This window comes from Tigriopus californicus, chromosome 10, assembly GCF_007210705.1.
Source record: "Tigriopus californicus strain San Diego chromosome 10, Tcal_SD_v2.1, whole genome shotgun sequence".
NCBI classification, from domain to species: Eukaryota; Metazoa; Arthropoda; class Copepoda; order Harpacticoida; family Harpacticidae; genus Tigriopus; species Tigriopus californicus.
Genome location: NC_081449.1, coordinates 12,445,482 through 12,463,434, shown reverse-complemented (window position 1 = coordinate 12,463,434; position 17,953 = coordinate 12,445,482). Strand labels below are relative to the sequence as shown.

Below are 17,953 nucleotides of genomic sequence, written 5' to 3'. Positions count from 1 at the left end.
AAAACATGTCATTTTTATGTTGCTTAAAACAACCCAAATGTGTTGATTTTATGGTAACAAAAAGCGTTCCGGTTTGTTGTTTCTGTCCCTTTTATTTTTTCTAGCACAAAAACTAGAGCTGGGTAAAATCTGAAGATAAATATGGTGTTCCTGACAGTAAACCTTCCAAAAAATAGGCAACAACACGTTCGAGTGGGGGGGCTATTTTTGCCTTTAATATCAAGTAACACATTTTTCAGCAAATTCATTGTTTATTGGAAAGGACAAGAAAACAAATATTTTTTTTTCTTGCCGAGTTTTCCTCGAGGATTACCATCTGTTGTTTCTTTTCAAATTAAACATTTTGATTCTTTGTTTTAGACTTCCTTACCGCCACTAGGAATGGAATTCCTAGTAATTCAAGCCGAAACAGAACTCATTTTACCTAACTTTAAATTCCTATATTATCTGATCGAACCACGAATTAGAGTTGGCGTATCTGGCTAGCCCTTGGATATAGTGTTGATTAAGAATTTTGGTCAAGAATTTACCCAAGTCGGACTTAAATCCTGCTCCAGGATCAACACTTACATACTCCCTTCGAATATTTGAGGGTAGGTAATTAAACAATGAAAGACTTCATTGTTCTTACTAGCCTGGACTCTCGAAAGGGCTAATTTCGGCTCCGGGGTTTGAGCCCACAACACCTAGAGAGAAGATTCTTGCCTAGTTCACTCTTCAATTCGAAAATGTAACAAAGGTTTCAGAACGTCAATGCGTTTTCATAACATTGATGACTTTCATTGAATTAATGAAATTCAATGAAATCGGAGAATTGGTCACAATTTCGAAGTGAATCAACACCAACATGAAGATACGGGGTTGCCCCGGCATGATTGTGGTAATAATCAAAGGATTTTATCCAATTTCTCAGATGTCTAATATCTTGGAAGTTGTTTGTCAAATTTTGTTTCAAAATATATCTCATGATATTCACCATAATTTTCAGCTTATCCATTAAGTGGCAAGAGAACCAAGTTGAGACAGAAGACCCTCCACTGTGAAGGTATTAGCGTCATTCTGTAAATTCATCTTTTTAAGTTCAAATTTCTTCAGACGTCGAACAAAAAAGCAACATCCGTTTACCCAGTCCTGACTTTTACACGATTAAAGAAAACTCTAGACACTTTTAATTCTAAACTGACGACAGTCATTCAATTTCAAAAGTAATTTAAAGATACATCCCATCCCCAATATGCAAAGTTGCCCATGTTTAGTTCAGGTCATTTCCATCCTCATTTTCATTGCTTCCCGTGTTTGAAAGGAACTGAAACAGTCAACCTGTTCCATTAAGTTGTTCTACTTCGAGCCTTAACACACTAGTACGTCCCTTATTTATAACCCTATTGATGATACGATGATATCGAAAGCATTTTTGCTCTTGACAGCTAGTACACTATATCAGTGATTGATCTTCTTGAAGACAACAGTTGTGTGTTGAATGTTTTATGACTGTCAGTTCCTAAATACGTTGTCGCACTTCTAAGAATTGGATGGTTAAGAAGATACACACTTTGGCGGTTTTGGTCCTTTTTGTTCAGTTATGGGATGTTTTCGTAACTTTCGTCAAGTTGTGGTCGTTTTTCTACCCCACTCGCTGCTTGCCGTTGGAACAACCTGGGAGTTCTATTTTCTTTTGATGCTTCCTTATCATTTCCAACCGTTCAATCATTCGATACGCAAATAAAGATCTTTTTCGGTCGAACGTCAGGAGGTTCTTGATATTCATATGGTTTTTTGTTTGAATGTCTATGATATGAGAAATCATGGACTGATAACAAGATAGGTTTCTATCCTCTCCGAAGTTGGCTTATGTTGTTCCACTTTTTAAACGGGGAGATAAGTCGCTCGCTCTACAATATCTACAAATAGGCCGCTTTCCCTCAGTTCGAACATCGCGAAAGTGTTTGAAAAGGTCATGAGGCTCAAACTTGTAGAGTTTTTTGATGCACATGAAGCTCTTCCTTCTGATCAGCATGGGTTCAAAGCCCATTTTAGAGCATATTTGCTCATCAGTGAAGGCACTGAGAGGCACGAGTCAGTTGATGTTGTGTATCTTGATTTCGCCAAGACCTTTGATAAAGTAGATCATGGCCTTTTGTTGAATAGACTTCATGACAATGGAATCCAAGGCAAGGTTCTCGATTGGATAAGTGGCTTCATTCATGATAAGGGCCCTTATTTGCAACGTCACACCGCCCAAAGAAAACGGGAAGACGCACGGTAGATTGCTAAATAAACTGCTCTTGCCTTGCCTTGCCTTGAACGCAATTTCTTTTCCGGACATTATGTGACCCGGGGCATTAATTATAAATAAGATTTTGATAGAATTAGCCAAAAATAACACAAACGCATCATAATTCAATAAAAAGGAATTGGCCCAATCGGCCATTTATTTGGCAGAGGCTGAATTACAAAGCGCCCTCGGAAGTGTAGGACGTAAAACATATTTCGTGCAGCGTAAGGCGGCTATAGGAAGTAAATGGTGAAGGTTGAAGGGTTACTTTGTAACTTAAGGATTGAGGTAGCATCTTTCAAGTCAGACTTGGAAATATTCTTAAGTAGCATTCCAGATCAACCCTATAATATTCAAGGACTAGCTCGGTCTGCCAACTCGAACTCGTTGGTAGACCAAAAATCATAAAAAATTGAAAGGTAATAAATATATGAATTATAACATCTTACTTTAATAGCATAGGGTATTACATTCCCTGCAGTGGTTAGAAAAGCCCGTGAAAAAAAAGCAAACCTATTTTTTGTGATGTCTAGTTACGATAAAAAAGAACTATTTCAGACATAGTGTTATCAATATTTATGATTGTTATCGCTCCTAGACAAAATAAATCTTATATATTACCCTCATTCAAATAGGTTATGTGGCTTTGCAAAATCGAACTTTTAAACAATATTCCACAAACCATGGCAACTGTCTAGGTTTTATCTTTGGAATGCTTCGGGAAGATTAGACAAGAACAACTTGGGATATGGTCACAGAACGGAAGAGAAAAATAGATGTCTCTTGAACCACGATCACAAGAACTTGTTAAGCAAATGAACTTTGGCAAGTATAGCTAATGAACTCGGGAGAGGCGATCATTGTTATAAAAGAATGACTGAATGAAATTGAAATCGCCAACCCACCCAGTGTCTGGCAGTTACAAAATATTTTAGAGACAACAGTGAAATTGGATTAAACTTTGCGCAGTAAAGGATAAGTCACTTCGTACGCAAAATGTAGCAATATTTGGCTCAGCTGTGGAAAGTTTTATGATCTGGTTCACGAATGTGGAACTGTAAAACGAATGTTTTTATTTTCGTTTGCCTGTCTAAATTTCCAAAGATTTGTCTCCACACACCTGTGAACAATTGGTTGAATTTAGAATAAAAGCGGGCCAAATCCTTACAGAACTTCACTTGTGTTTAGGCATCCGGGAAAGTTGTTTCTCTAATATTCTAAACCATGTTGTTACTCCTTATCTTGGGTAAGATCATCTTGTTTGTTTCAATTGATTCAATTGCATTTTCAATTTGTCTTCATCTCGCAAGACAAGACCTCGATGAAATGTTAAAGCATAAAACGAATCACGTTTACTTATTGGCCGTGCAGTTGCAGAATACCCTTGTTAGTTTATTTGTTAGTGTAATCTTGGCAATTTTTCCATTGATAAAGCAATTTTCTGCACGATGGTCAATTCTGAGTCCTTTTTCTTTCCTTCTTATCAATCTTGAATGATCCAAAAACTTATTTTCTTTTTTCGGAAAACCAGCGCTGCAACAGTTTTCTTTTAGATGGTGAAAAAAAAACCATTCCTCTGAATGACAAAACTTGATAAGCCAATTGTGGCCCACATTGTTGACTCACATAAGAAATTTATTTTCAGTGGATTTGCGTATAGCTTACGTGCCTGTATATCAGGATTGTCGGGTTTGAAATGAACTCGGACGCCGGAATAGGACTAATTTGAAGCTCAACGAGGATGAGGCCCATGATTGTCTCAAGACACCGAACTGAAATTCAAGCACCCTGAATTTTAATTGCACTTCAAAAGCTAATAATTACTCTATATTTGCGTCAAAATTTGGTAAAAGCACATGAGATGAAATTGTAACCAGAATCAAATAGAGGCACGACATGGTTCCCCAGAGGTCGAGGGTTCGAATCCCGCCTTCGGAGAGAAAAAATGCAAATCGAGCCCTCAACGCTCCACTTCGATTGATAATTCATTGAAAAAGACATAAAAAGACTTAGAAGATCCAAAGCTAGTTTGATTTCAGTTAAAGAACAAAGGCAATTCAAATTGATTCATTTCAGCCTTGAAATGTTAATGCCAAACAGCACGCCAGGCAATTTTTCAGGATACCACTTTAGAAGTCATTCAGGGTACTAGGATATCATTTCAAAGGCCATACTGGCCTCTAACTGACGGCTCAGTTTGCCAGATTGGCAACCATGGGGTGCATACTTGCCTGATAAACACTTGCTTCTCTCGTATAGGTGCTTGTCTTGCTTCCACGCACGCATCTCCAGATTGGGACTACAGAGGTTTGAAGCAAAATCATCTTCTAGCAATCGAATTTCTTATCAAATCAAATATGAATTGTTGTCCTGTCCAGATACTTCCCAGTGGTGTGACAGTTTTCCGACTTGTTGTCCCTCATCCGTTCGACAATCTCCGATTGACATCATTGAAAGCAACGCTGTCCCCCAGAGCTATCCAACATTTGAAGTAACTTTTGAGACTGATGGACCTCCAAGTGCTGTGGAAGGAATATTATCAAATAATGGTCACACAGGTAAACTTCGTCTTTCGTCCATTTTTTTTTCATAATAAGGAGAACATTTTTTGATTTGATTTTTTCCGACAGTTCAATGGAGCGTTGATACGAGCAAGAACAATATAGAACTCGCGAAAGGACCCCTTGGCTCGGATACTTACCAGTTAGCCCAATTTCATTTCCATTGGGGACGAACCCAAAGGACCGGATCTGAGCATGCTCTTAACGGAAAATTGTGAGATTTCCATTTTGAACTCTTTGTTACGATTCTGAAATGATTGAATCAATGCTCTTATCATCAGTTTTCCGGCAGAGGTCCATTTCGTTCATTACAATAAGAAATATAACAGCCTGGCGGAAGCAGCAGGAAAATCTGATGGGTTGGCTGTCGTAGGAATTTTCATAGAGGTGGAAGAAGCCAAATCCGTAATTTTCCAGGTGAGACGACAATCCAACTTCTGGTCAAAAGTTATAAGCAGGGCTCGGAATAAACAGTTCTTTTTGAGGACTAAATAATCACAAAAAATTTTTTTCAAGAACAATAAAAATTCTGAAACGCAAAGAAATGAGCTTGTTTAAATGCAAAAGACTCGAAAAAAGACAACACAAAACCAAGTTTGCAAAATCTTGAATTGTTGGTTGCCAACAAAGGTTTCAAGATATTTCGTTATTTCAAAATCTTTAAAATCAAAAGCCCTCAAAATTGTCTCCTAAGCGAGACCACCAAAATAATACCCTAACACGTTTCTTGATAACATTTTATTACTCTGGGTGCTTTATCTCATCTAATTCTCTGGGTGGAGAGACTTGGGCTAAAAAAACAAGTATGTTCATAATTACTCTTTTTATTTGAAAAGTATTGGGGTTCTTGTTGCATTTTTAGGAAAAGCTTGAGCTTTTGCCATACACGGCAAGCAGGAACAATGTGAGAATTGCAGTGCTACTGTATTGGGATAAACTGAGAAGATTGGGTATCTTTTACTTTAAATATTCAAAAGTGTCCATGGTCTTCTTCCTCAATCTGATTTTAGGGTCAATTGTAGTGATTTGAGCCCTCTACGATCCAGGCTTGTCAAAACAATGAAACACCTTCTTCTCTCACGGGTTCCTTCAATGTTCCACTGAAGATCAGCACTTTATTCTGGGGCTGTAAATGAGTTCTATAAAATAACTTTAATGAAACAATAAGTCCTATCCCGAAGCTCTTTAATCAGTGCCAAATTGGCCTGGAGTGAATTTCAACCAGGAAATGATATTTTTGAGTTTGGAAGCCTATTAGGGTCAGTAAAATATTTTTATGTGATGATTGAACTCTTTATTTTGCAGTATATGGTAAAGGCACGAATCTAACCTCAAAAAATAACCAAAATGTATACTAGTCTCGAAGGACGTTTGAATATTGATCTGACCTTAAACAAGGAAAATACAAGTCTGAAATGATCTGCACGGAAACAAGTCAGTTTTGCCACGATGTAGCAAGTGTATGAAACGGGCAAATGAACATTTGCTAATTGACATTGATCTAATTCAAGAATTTCTTACTCATTCCCGTGAAGGCATAAAATTCATTGCTCAGAATGTCACGATTGAGAGCCACCCCCTAAGAAATAATGTGACAGTAAAATGCCACCACGCTAATTTAGCCAGCCCTGTTGCTACTGCTAGACCACAGTCAGAGTCTCAAAATCTCGCGTTTTTGTATCAGTTTTGCGCTTTTTGCCCTGAGAGTTTACTGGAGTTTTTTTCTCCAGCTTTTATAACTCATTCTTGGAGATGCTTCACATGTAAAAAATAGAAATAAACTTTTTGATGTCAAAAGCTTCTCAAAAGGATAAAAACGTTACGTGAAACTGTGGGTGAATGGCATCTGAAATGATAAAAATGTCAAAAAATTAATATACCCACGAAAAAGCAATGCTTTACCCATTTTGTTGCACAATAAGGCTTCAAATAGTGTGATCTTTTGAGTCTGATTCCAAACAGCTAGCGCTTTTCTTGACAACTGTTTGGAGACACTGTTTTCTCCACAATTTGATGCTTTCCGGTGATGGGATCAAATAAATTTTCAAAATTAGGATTGCCAGAAAGCTAGGAAAATCTAAGTGCCAGTCGTTTCAACATAAGGTAAAAGGGGTACTCATGACTCTAACTGTCTACAACAGAATTTTGGCACAACAGCAGTGTGTTGACCAGTAAATTGACCAATAAGAGAACCAAACCATCCCCATATAATTCGCATTGATCTTAATCTGTAGTCTAATTCCTACCATGCACTTGGCCTGATGAAATGAGGGTTCTGCCGAGTTGCTCTTTTTATTTCACAAACCATCAAAGGAAGTAAAAAATGGTTGTGAAAGTGTTCTTTCCTATCCCCTCACTTCTTTGAATAATCATATACTGGATGTTTTCATTTTTGAAAAAGATATAGTTACCCTATGGTTTGATCATCTGAATAACAATTATAACTTTTAAATTTGGTATTGTAATTACAGTTACAAAACTGAGGAACAATACCAGAAGGCATTGATGAAGAAATAACCAGCCCTAACATAGAACCTTGATATTTAATACTTGCGAAAAAGATCCTGTTTCCACTTACAATTTCAATTTTATAATATGTTTGAGTTTGCGTTCCATTTCATTTGCCTCTTTGTCATCTGTCCTATGAATAGATAAAATAAAATCAAATTACTGAATTAGTTGAGGTAAAGTTATAAGCTCCTACTTTTCTGAGAGAAAGTTGATACATATTTTTTCTAGAAAAACATGACTTTTCTTCAGTCACGAAAAGAGGAGAGAGGAGCAAAAAAAAAAAGGTTTGTCCACTCCTATGATAAAGAAAATAAGACTTAAAAGTTCAACCAAAAATAAAACAGACAGAAGAGCCACACGCATTATTGTTGTTTTCTGTCAAATAGCTCAGAAACACTACCACTTCTTGATCAGCACTCTTACTGCTGGTCACTCACTCGCTGCACAAGCTAAACAAAATTCGTGGTAGACAACTAAAGCCATGAGTACCGTAAAAGGTTCGCTTGAAATTAAAAGGTAACCCTGGTTTGATCGAAGAAAAATCAGGGTTACTTTTTGTGACTAACAGGTTTCGGATATTCCGCTAGTCGTGCCATATGCCATGCCACTGAAAATGTAAATTGGTAGCCCTAGCCGCAACCTCCCATGGTTATTTATTTCATCCTACCAGTAATGCTTTCCTCAAACTTGTGGAGCATGAAAAGAGCACAATTAAAGCATTTCAGCGTCTTTAAATAAAAAATACATAAGAAGAACCATCTAGTGAGATATCATACGACTGTTACGGGCAATCTGTCACACATTCTGACAATATTCCGCATTTGGCTTGCAAACTAAATTGGGAATCTGGTCACCTTCAAGTCCTCAGGCTAGCTCCTCTCGACGTAACCAATAAAATTTTCCACTATTTAAGATTAAAACTGAGCTTCTTTACTTTGCCAAATTAACACCTAATGAATGACGGGTAGTTGCTCTGCACAAAGTAGTCACCTTTTTATAATACAAACTCAATTTGACAAAGAAATTATGAGAAAGAATCTTGAGACTGGCCCTGATCCTTACGTAGGTGACGTAAGAAAGAATTCTTCTTATATTGGAATAAATAATGTCCGATAGTGGCACCCTAGAATAGAAAATTTTCTTTATGGGACCTATTATTCCTACCTGGTAAAATAAGACACTGACAACGGACAATGTGGACGTTATAAAGTGCGGAAAGTAAAATTACGTAGAAAAATGTAATGTTATAAAAACACATTCGATATGCTGTCTTCAATATTTTCATGTTTTTTTCCATTTTGCTTTATTTTCTCTCCAAGAAAATGTCCAACGGTGATCTATTTTACACTTTCCAAGATGTTTACATGAACCATTTTTTCTCCTCTACAGCCCATTGTTGAAGCTGTTAGAGATATTCGGACACCAAACACTGAAGTCCTAGTGACTTTGAACTTGGAAGAGATGCTTGGAAACGTGAACCTGGAAAAATACACCACTTATAAGGGATCCCTCACGACTCCTGGGTGCAATGAATCTGTTACATGGATCAATCTACTTACGCCGATTTCAATTGGCCGCACAGACGTAACAAAATGAGAAAATCTATAAGTTTCCTCGATAAAGTATAATTCAAATGTTCACATGTCTGTTTTCAGCTAAAGTTCATCCGATTGCTCAGAGAAACTACCAACAAAGCACGATTGGTCAACAATTACCGCGCTCTTCAGAACAACCAACAAACCTTGTATATAAGGGCCAATGTGTAAAGACTTTGAGACTTTCTATCGTCTTGATTTATTTGATAGAGATTCGGTTTTTCATTTCAATGGGTTTGTTTTGGATTTGATTTGAAAGAAACACCGAAGAGAGAAGGAACTATGATTTGCGTCTGGACTGCCCGCATTCTAATCCGGTTTTCTGCAAGTACTTGTGAATGTTTAAAAATAAAGAAATATTCACTGAATTTGCGACATCTTATTTCACTACAGGGTTTTCCTATGATTATCTTTTTAACCGACTAACCCGTCACCTAGGTACAATGTACTTGTTTCCTTCTTGGCCTAAGTCCTATATAAGGTATGGCATAACTTTTACAGTATTGGGTGTCTTACATGTGGAACAGTACTAAAGTACAAACTACATTGAAGACGACTATCTTGTGTCTCACTCATCCTATGGCAATGGTGACGTAGAACTTATTGCATGTGACATTAAGTGCTTAGACCTTACCTTAGTCGTCTAATACAGACCCCCAATGTGCCTTATAAACAAATTCGAAGATGCTTTGAGGCATCTCAGTCTCAAGTTATCTCAGACTTCAAATTCATGGCAGCTCCATTGCGGAGACTAAAACTTCATGAGGTCTGTCGTGACCTGGCTCAAATCCGAGTAAGATCCTATATACTCAGATGGCAGACCGGGCCTTACGCACCTTCAAGACTAGGGATACATGTGCTGTGGTTACCATCTACAAATCGATTGTGCAACCCCATCTTGACTACGACTCATTGATTTTGGTGTCCTTGTCTAGTTGGCGAGAGAATTTGCAGATCTCAGAAATGTCTGAACTCTCCTACTGGGATCGACTTCAACATCTGCACCTGTATTTTGTGCAAAGGAGACACGAACGGAATACCATACAACATACTTTTGCAGTGAGTGCTTCCATGAGCTATCTCATTACGAGGGCATTGCTTTCGTCCACCGAAATAATGACCGTGTCACATGTATCCAACCCCATTGGAACTATGACAAGAATGTGGCTACTAAGTCATTCATGCCTTGAATCCAGTCAAGGCATCTAACTGTGTACAGTAAATGGATTATTACGAACCCATATATCCCTTTGTCACCAACTTGAAAAAATGGGGAGCCAACCAATTGATGTCTAATAACGTAATCAGCATATTTCATGAGTTCGTTCATTGGTTCTCGCCTGAACAAGTAGCACTTAATACCAATAATATATCAAATATCATATTGCTGAAAATAAAAGAAGCATGATTAAGTTTTACCTATTGAATGTATCCCAATAAGTGTTCGACAGTGTTGGGAACCTGACCTTTCCGGAGCTGATGTCCGGTTACAGGTTGTCCTTTCCGGTCTAGGACTTGTTAAATTCCTATTGTCCTTTGCCAGACATCCCTTTGGAGCATTCGTGGCCACTCATCTTTGTCCGGCCCCCGCCAAATACCACCAACGTCGGGAGCTGATAAAGGATCTGTTTAATTTGACCCGCCAACCCTACTGCAATAGCCAATATTTTCATCATTTACCGCTACCCTCCTGATTATGTATTGTCTGTCATTCCCCTCTTCACTTTTTCATGTGCATTGAACAAACACTAGTCATTTTCTTTTCTGTGATATCACATCAGATTATTTGATTCCAACGGAAAGAACACGACCTACTTATGAGTACAGTTCCAATTTAGCTAGGACGCTGTAATTATTTTGGTCGCGCCATCACTGACCCACCAACAACCGTCTCCTGTCAAAAACGTGCTCTCAACAATTCAGTTCACAAAAGGAGGACATGCCCTGGCAGCGTGGTGTGTCAGCCCAAAACCTCCTGGGATATAAAACCTATCACTTTCCAACATCTGATACAGTTTCAACTTGTGATCGATATAAGGATCAACATGGAGCAAGATCCAAACAATGATCCGGCAGTACAATTCTGTTTCATTGGTATGACAATGATCATTACCTTGTACATTCTGAAACAAACAAGGTGCTATGGATTACTGGACGGTTGGTGTGAAGGGAGGCTGCAGAGAAGCCCGAGTGAGGAAAGTATGCTCAGGCGGCTGGAACTCGACCATCTCCCACGTCCTCCTACCAGGTACGTCCTTGAAGTCTAACCCTGGAAAACGTGGTCCAACCCTTTGACCGACCAAAAAGCTCGATATTTCGAGGTTTTTGATGCTGAATCGCATGATCCCAAGAAACAATGTACTAGTGTTATCGTGTTTCAAATTCTACGTATACTGATGAATAAATGTGCAAAATAATGGCTATTGTTTCGTCTGTTGGTACAAGGGAATGAGTGGAACAACGTAGAAATGGTCAAGCGCTAGATACAAATGAATTTGGAAGTTTTTTTTTTATTCTTAGGTCAAATATCTTACCAATGTCTTGGCACGAACATTGAAGCAATCCATACTGACACACGTTATGACAAGATTTATTTTGCCAATCGAGGATGTGCTTATATTGATTAAAAGTGCTTCCTTGTGCATCTCCCTAGCCTTTTTCTATCACTTTCTTTGTACTTGAGCCGGATCACGTGCGGATTAACCCCTAACTCTTTGTACTAATATGATCGCTATTGGAATATCCCAATATAATGGTGCCGACCCGTTTAAACACAAACCGAATACGTTTTTTTATTGCCAGTATTGCTAAAAGATACACATCTATGAAAGCTAATGGAAAAAGAAGGGATAAATCAACCAAAATCACCAAACATAGGTTGCAAAATAATCATTTGAACAATAGATATACCGAACAATACGGACTGCTTGTTTCATAATGAGACATCTCGAGGCAAAAAAAAGAAACAAAGCGTTAGTACACCCTGTGCTAACTTTTGTTCTGGCATCTTTGTCAAGAAAGATAATTAACACCCTAAATTGCATTTGGCGTTAATGCGTTAACAGTGATGTTTTCCAACTGAACATCTATGAAACAAGAAATCCTGACAACTTTGCATGAGACATTCAGCAACATCGAAAGTCCAAAAATATCAATGGATTACTGTTACCATCAATTAAATAATCACATGAGGTTGTTACTAGAGTTGATTTACTTTTTCAATGACATAACATTAGTGGTGGTATGTTGGGAAACCATTAACTATCCTCAAATGCAACTCTGATATTCTCACATCAAACACAGGGTGTTCTTTACAATAGCCTTTTTGATTAATGATTACTCATTACTTGGGAATTGGCTAATGCCATGTCTTTCCAAGTTTTCTGGTACATTTTATTTAATTTCGATAATTCATTTCATCACATGGTGGTCATTTCATTACTGATGGTTCTATAGCATGATAGGCTGCGACAACAATGGCATTAAAGTTGTTTGTTGTTTGAACAACTCATGCATAAAGTTTGATGATAAAGAGTATGCGTAAAGAAATTGGACTAGATTCCTCGGTAAAAAAAATCAATGAAGTTATTTGTGTAGTTGCGTTACTATTAATTGATAAATTAGAACTCTCATCACTAGAGACTCGGAAGTATTCAACTTGAAGAGGTGAAATACTGAGATAATATTTACTTCAAAAAACGGCAAAATATTAAAAGGCAGGTCCCGCAGTTTTGAAAATTTAGAAAAATTGAAAAGGTTTGATTCCCAGATATCATAAATCACTATTTTTATTATTTTCGCCAGAAATTTCAGTACTAGATGTGAAAATTGATCATAGTAGTGCTTAAACTTACAAAAGGATAATTTCTTTTACTCACCCGCAAAGCCTCATTACGTCCCAATTTCCTGTCCATGAATATTCCAAAAACAGCTAGGCCCTTGGGCTTGGCAAGAATAACAGCGATGTCATCAAACTTTGTGTTCTGGTGGACTAAATGAATCTCCGGCCGGGAAGCTTAAGAGAGAAAAAGTTTTATAATTTGTTGCGTCAAATTCTATACAAAGTTAATACAATTCAATTAAAAGATGCCTTTGCATTAAGTTTATTTGATTTTCCACTTAGCATAATTTAGAAAGTTTGTATAACAAGCAACCACGTGCTTCGTTTCTCGTTCCGAACATCAATTTCAAATCAAAGCTAGACAAAATTAGTTGCCTGGTTCGACAGCAATATTAATCTACAATTCCCCGTCTAAGCTATACTCGGATCCCACATCCTTAGAACTGCCCCAATGAAGATGAAATTGAATTAGTTTATGCGTATTCTGTCGAAGAGGACAACCCGAAATTATCGATGCAGACTCGTTTTGATTCACTTCAAATCGAACTAGAAAATAGAAAGAGGTTGGAACGATGGGATTAGGATGGGTTAGAGGACTTTCCCTTACTAGTGTGTCCATTATTCGTGACTGTGCCCATTAATGGACCAAATGCTGAGATGGTGGCCTTAAGGGGCGGAAAGCTTACTTTCTTGGTCAGGTTTGATGTCAATTGAAGACTGTCTCATAGACGTTGGACAACAAATTGGGAAACTAGCGCACCAGGAATCGGTATCTGGACACGAGATCAATGATGAAAGCTGTTATGGAATGAAATAAATCAAAGCTCATCATTAGAATTTGAAAAGGCATTTGCGAGAAAAAACTCACCGTCGTAGTTCCATTCAGAAGATGCAGCAACATGTGCAATGAAACAACCTAAAGGAAAAAATTGGCGCAAAAAACAAAAGCAGTGTTAAAGAAGAAGAACCAAGAATAGGGATAGGTGTTAAAACTTAGACTTTGAACATGATTGATGTTTAGGCGCAAACATTGATTTTTGGTCTGAAGAAACTAAAAAGACGATGACGGGTATACAAATATCAATAACCTGTATCACTTCGGCGTTATTTTTCTCTTTTTGACATCTCAAACAAAGTCTCTAACAGAATACAGAGACAAAAAAATTCCCATCCAAAAAAATCTGCCAAGTTTAATCCTTGTTTGAGGTCTGCCGATGATTAAGGAAGCACTACAATGATTGGTTTTAAAAAAAGTATGAATTCTTCCACGAACAAACTCATCTCTTAGACGAATGAAAAATGCAAGTAGAACAAGCATAATGACAATGAAGTGTGAGCGGATGGATTGTCATCAAGCTTCTCATTCGTAAAAAATGGAACGAATTTCTCGAATTTTGCTCCTTCTGATTTCGCTACTAAATTTTAAACTGTTTGGTTGGAAAGCATGCACGACAAATAACTCCTGAAACTGAGACAGAAGCATTTAATACCAATGAGCAGCATCTACATGATGAAATACCGGGATGAGCTGGACTTCTGGTTCAGATGCCTTGAGTCGAGTGATGCTACTTGATAAGGATTATCTTTTTATAAGTAGAGACTGCAAAAATATTTAAAGTTTAGAGATGAAATATTTAGAGAACGTTTATTCCCAAAAAGGCCATATTGAAGCAGTATTTAAAAACAGAATTACAAAAATAGGATCAAAAGTTATCCTGAATTGTTATTTTTCAGATTTTGCCACGAAAACTGGCATAAAACTAGTTTATCGACTATCAAATGCTTACTGAAGAAAACGCGCAAATTGCGTTGAAAAGAGGTTTCATTAAATATATAATTTTTGGCATTATTATATTTTTACAGAAAACACAACATACTGCATCACTAAATCTCAAACTTGACGCTTAAAGTAGGTATATATTTTTTGAAAAATACAAAGCCGAAAAAAACGAAACGAAAAAGGGCTCTATGTCGTTTTTTAGAAAAATTACCGAAACATTCATCGAAGTAGAAGGATATGTGTTCGGTACTTCATTGCGACCGTAAAGTCCTTGCCGCTTGAAAGAGCAGGTCATTTTGTCATTCATATACTATTGCTTGCATTCAAATGTAAAGTTAAGATTGCTGACTCCAATAATGCGAGTGAGTCTCTGCTTCAACCACATGTTGGTCTCAGACCGTTACAAAACCTGGTGCCATAGTTCAATAGTTCTACCCATTTCTAGTTGACTTCGCCATAGAAGACCATTTCATCTTTGTCGAAAATTTTTCTTGTTTACAATTGTGCTACATGGCACCACAAAAAGCACCGGTCAACAGACATAAGGCATTTTTCAAGGATATTTGGAGAAAAAAGACAGATCTGGCACTCCCTAAACCTGAATACCATTGGACATTTTAAAGGCAATTTGAGGAAATAAAAGCCAGTGCCAACAGCTGGGGCATCTCTTTCAACCGCTGAAATAAAATCATAAGGAAATCAGGACTTTTAGCAAGCACCATAACTTCCAATTGTCAAAGGCTTTTATTTTTCTCTTAATTTTTGCTAAATTATGAAACAGAAGTCTCCATGAGAAAGGTCAGGGAGGAGAATCCAACCAGCGACCTCTCATATGAACTTTGGGCTTAATTATCCTTTCAGAAAACATAAATTATATTTTGTTTGGATAGCAAAACCGAACATACCTCCATGTTTACATTTCTTAGTCCTTTTCCTAATGTTAAACCCCAACCTTTTGTGGGACATTTGCTCAGTTATAACGGACATTAAGGAGTACTTGAGCCCGTTGAATAGGCGGGAAATAGATCGAACAATTTTTGGGTTTTTGGGTGCTGGTAGATTTTCGATTATTCGAAAAAAGCAGTCTAGTTGTAAGCTTTACTTAAGCCATTATATCGATTTCGTAGAATACGTTCTCCTTACAAGGATCTGAATTTCAAATACGATGAAACACATAGACTCTTTTATTATTATTTTTGAGGACTTTTTGGAAATGTGGGGAAATGTTATCTCGAGAATTATGGTACATTTCGTCACTTGACTATTTGCTTTAACTGATAGAGCTTGAACTTACTTAACCTTTAGTGAGGGATTGATCTTCCTCTTTTGCTCTTCCATTTGCTTTGCAAAATCTTGCTGAATAAATTTGGCCAAGATTTGGATAAATGCAATGCTAAATCAAAACCCATTGATAGAGTTCACATCGTCAAAGTTGACATCAGGATTGCAACATTTTTTTTTTGGGGGGGGGAATTTGGCTAAACCATTGAATATTTAAAAATACCCCAAATGACAAAATAATGAACATAAAAACCTTTNAATTTGGCTAAACCATTTGAATATTTAAAAATACCCCAAATGACAAAATAATGAACATAAAAACCTTTACAATTTAATCAAATTTTTTCGTAGTCCTTACTCATGAGGTATTGAATAATGTACATTGACTTGTGGAAATGCAAAATTATATTCAATTGATGCTCCTATACCCAACTATTTATGGTTAAGCCAAATATTTCAAGAAAATCGAAGCGATTTGCAAATTAAGTTCAATGTTAGATTTTAGGAAAAAGGTACATAGAGGACTATTTTTGTCGCACGTGCCATGATGAACTTACGTAGATATGATCGCTTTCAGTTTCTACATTCTTTAGACCGAAACAATCATTTTTTGCATGCAATTGATCTTTTGACATAAAAATGCTATTGGCAGCGCATTCTTAAAAAAAGGTAATGGGGGCCCAATAGCTGCTAACAAATGATCATCGATGTTCAATCCGTTCAATCCTGTTGGCATTCTAGGCCTATTGCTTTGGCCTTTTCATTAATCTGACTTAACAGGTGACAGTTTAATAATCTCAAAGTATTGTGTTTGGCCCATGGAGTTGGGCATATAGGAACCGTAAAAGCAGACTACCAAACCTAAATTACCCCATCCCATCTTTTGGACAGCATGAGCTCAAAAAATCAAATCTTTGTAATACTTAGGTGGTGGTAACCTGTCCCCGTACGGAACCGAAATCCATCCACAGACACTTTCATGGCGCATTCTTTACTAGGCCCTTTCAAACCAGGGATCAAATAGGAACAAAGTTTTTTTTTATTACATGGATTGGAAGTTCAGTCCATGTCCAACTGTCAAGCCTCTCTGTAATTTTGTTTATTCTTTCAAATAGACAGGGTCGAATTTCTTTGTCATGGCGAATAAATATATACTAGCTGCCCTCCCGTGACAATTGTGACGGAGTTCGTCCATCATGAGATGCCCTCAAGTTCTTGCTCTTGTTTTCTCGTACTTGATGCGTTGGATCTTGGATCAGAACAAGTTTCCGTCTTCTCTGAAGTGAGCTTATGTTGTTCCGATAAAAAAGTGGTGATCAAACTCGTAAAAAATCATCTTAATGAGGAGGATAATTTGGAGAGGACCTCAAATAGAGCTTGCCACTTGACATCATGTATGTCACGCCATGATGGGGCTAACTATAGCAATGGTTCAAAGTGTTCACATAGTGTCTACATTCTCCCTAAGAGGCGCCAATGTGAAGGGCTGAGTTTAACTGAAATGGCAAAACCGAAGCCAAGTCACATGACAAATGAGCAATAGCGTCATATGGAAACTATCTGTGAAATGACATCACAATGACGCCAAATTTTATTTGCAATTGATGACTGTGTTGTCAAGGATGAGCTCAAAGCTACTCGTATAAAATCCTTGATCTCTAACACCAGGGAGGCCAGCCAAATCTGATGAAGGATTGAGCATGGACGCCAAACGGGAAAACATAACTGTCAATTGTGAACGAAATTTGGCGTCATTCTGATACCACTTTAGTTCATTCTCATTTCACACATAGTTTCCACATGACACTATCCCCTGTCACTCATATCAAATGGATTCGATTTTTGTATTTCACTCAGACCCTTCCCAATGACGTCCCCTAAGGAGAATTGGACCGCATTTGTAGCCCATTGATCAATTGGCTTAGGCTGCTTGTAACGCTCGAATCAAGTCTGACGAGATCAAGATGCGAGACTTAGAATTACCTAAAAAAATATGAAACAAGTCTTGGTCTAATTGGTAAGTCATAGGCTGCCCTTTATTGGGGAGAAACATGGCTTTATATACAAAGAAGTGCATGCGCTTACGGGGCCCGTTCCAAGTCTGTCGCA

At 37.5% G+C, this 17,953-nt stretch overlaps 1 protein-coding gene across 1 annotated transcript; it reads left to right on the top strand.

Annotated features, from left to right (window-relative positions):
• Positions 1–3,447: 3,447 nt before the first annotated feature.
• On the top strand, positions 3,448–9,310 carry LOC131889206 (carbonic anhydrase 2-like). The gene is made up of 7 exons (XM_059238242.1): positions 3,448–3,521; positions 4,535–4,582; positions 4,654–4,833; positions 4,906–5,050; positions 5,118–5,253; positions 8,737–8,931; positions 9,003–9,310. Exons 1-7 carry the CDS (start codon positions 3,500–3,502, stop codon positions 9,111–9,113), a joined length of 837 nt encoding a protein of 278 aa, XP_059094225.1. The 5' UTR covers positions 3,448–3,499; the 3' UTR covers positions 9,114–9,310.
• The last annotated feature ends 8,643 nt before the right edge of the window (positions 9,311–17,953 follow it).

Excerpts from the sequence above, each read along its gene's own strand:
- LOC131889206 (XM_059238242.1), top strand. The coding sequence starts at position 3,500 with ATGTTGTTACTCCTTATCTTGG. Across the intron at positions 5,051-5,117 it reads CATGCTCTTAACGGAAAATT|TTTTCCGGCAGAGGTCCATT; the intron begins GTGAGATTTCCA and ends TCTTATCATCAG. Across the intron at positions 5,254-8,736 it reads CCAAATCCGTAATTTTCCAG|CCCATTGTTGAAGCTGTTAG; the intron begins GTGAGACGACAA and ends TCTCCTCTACAG.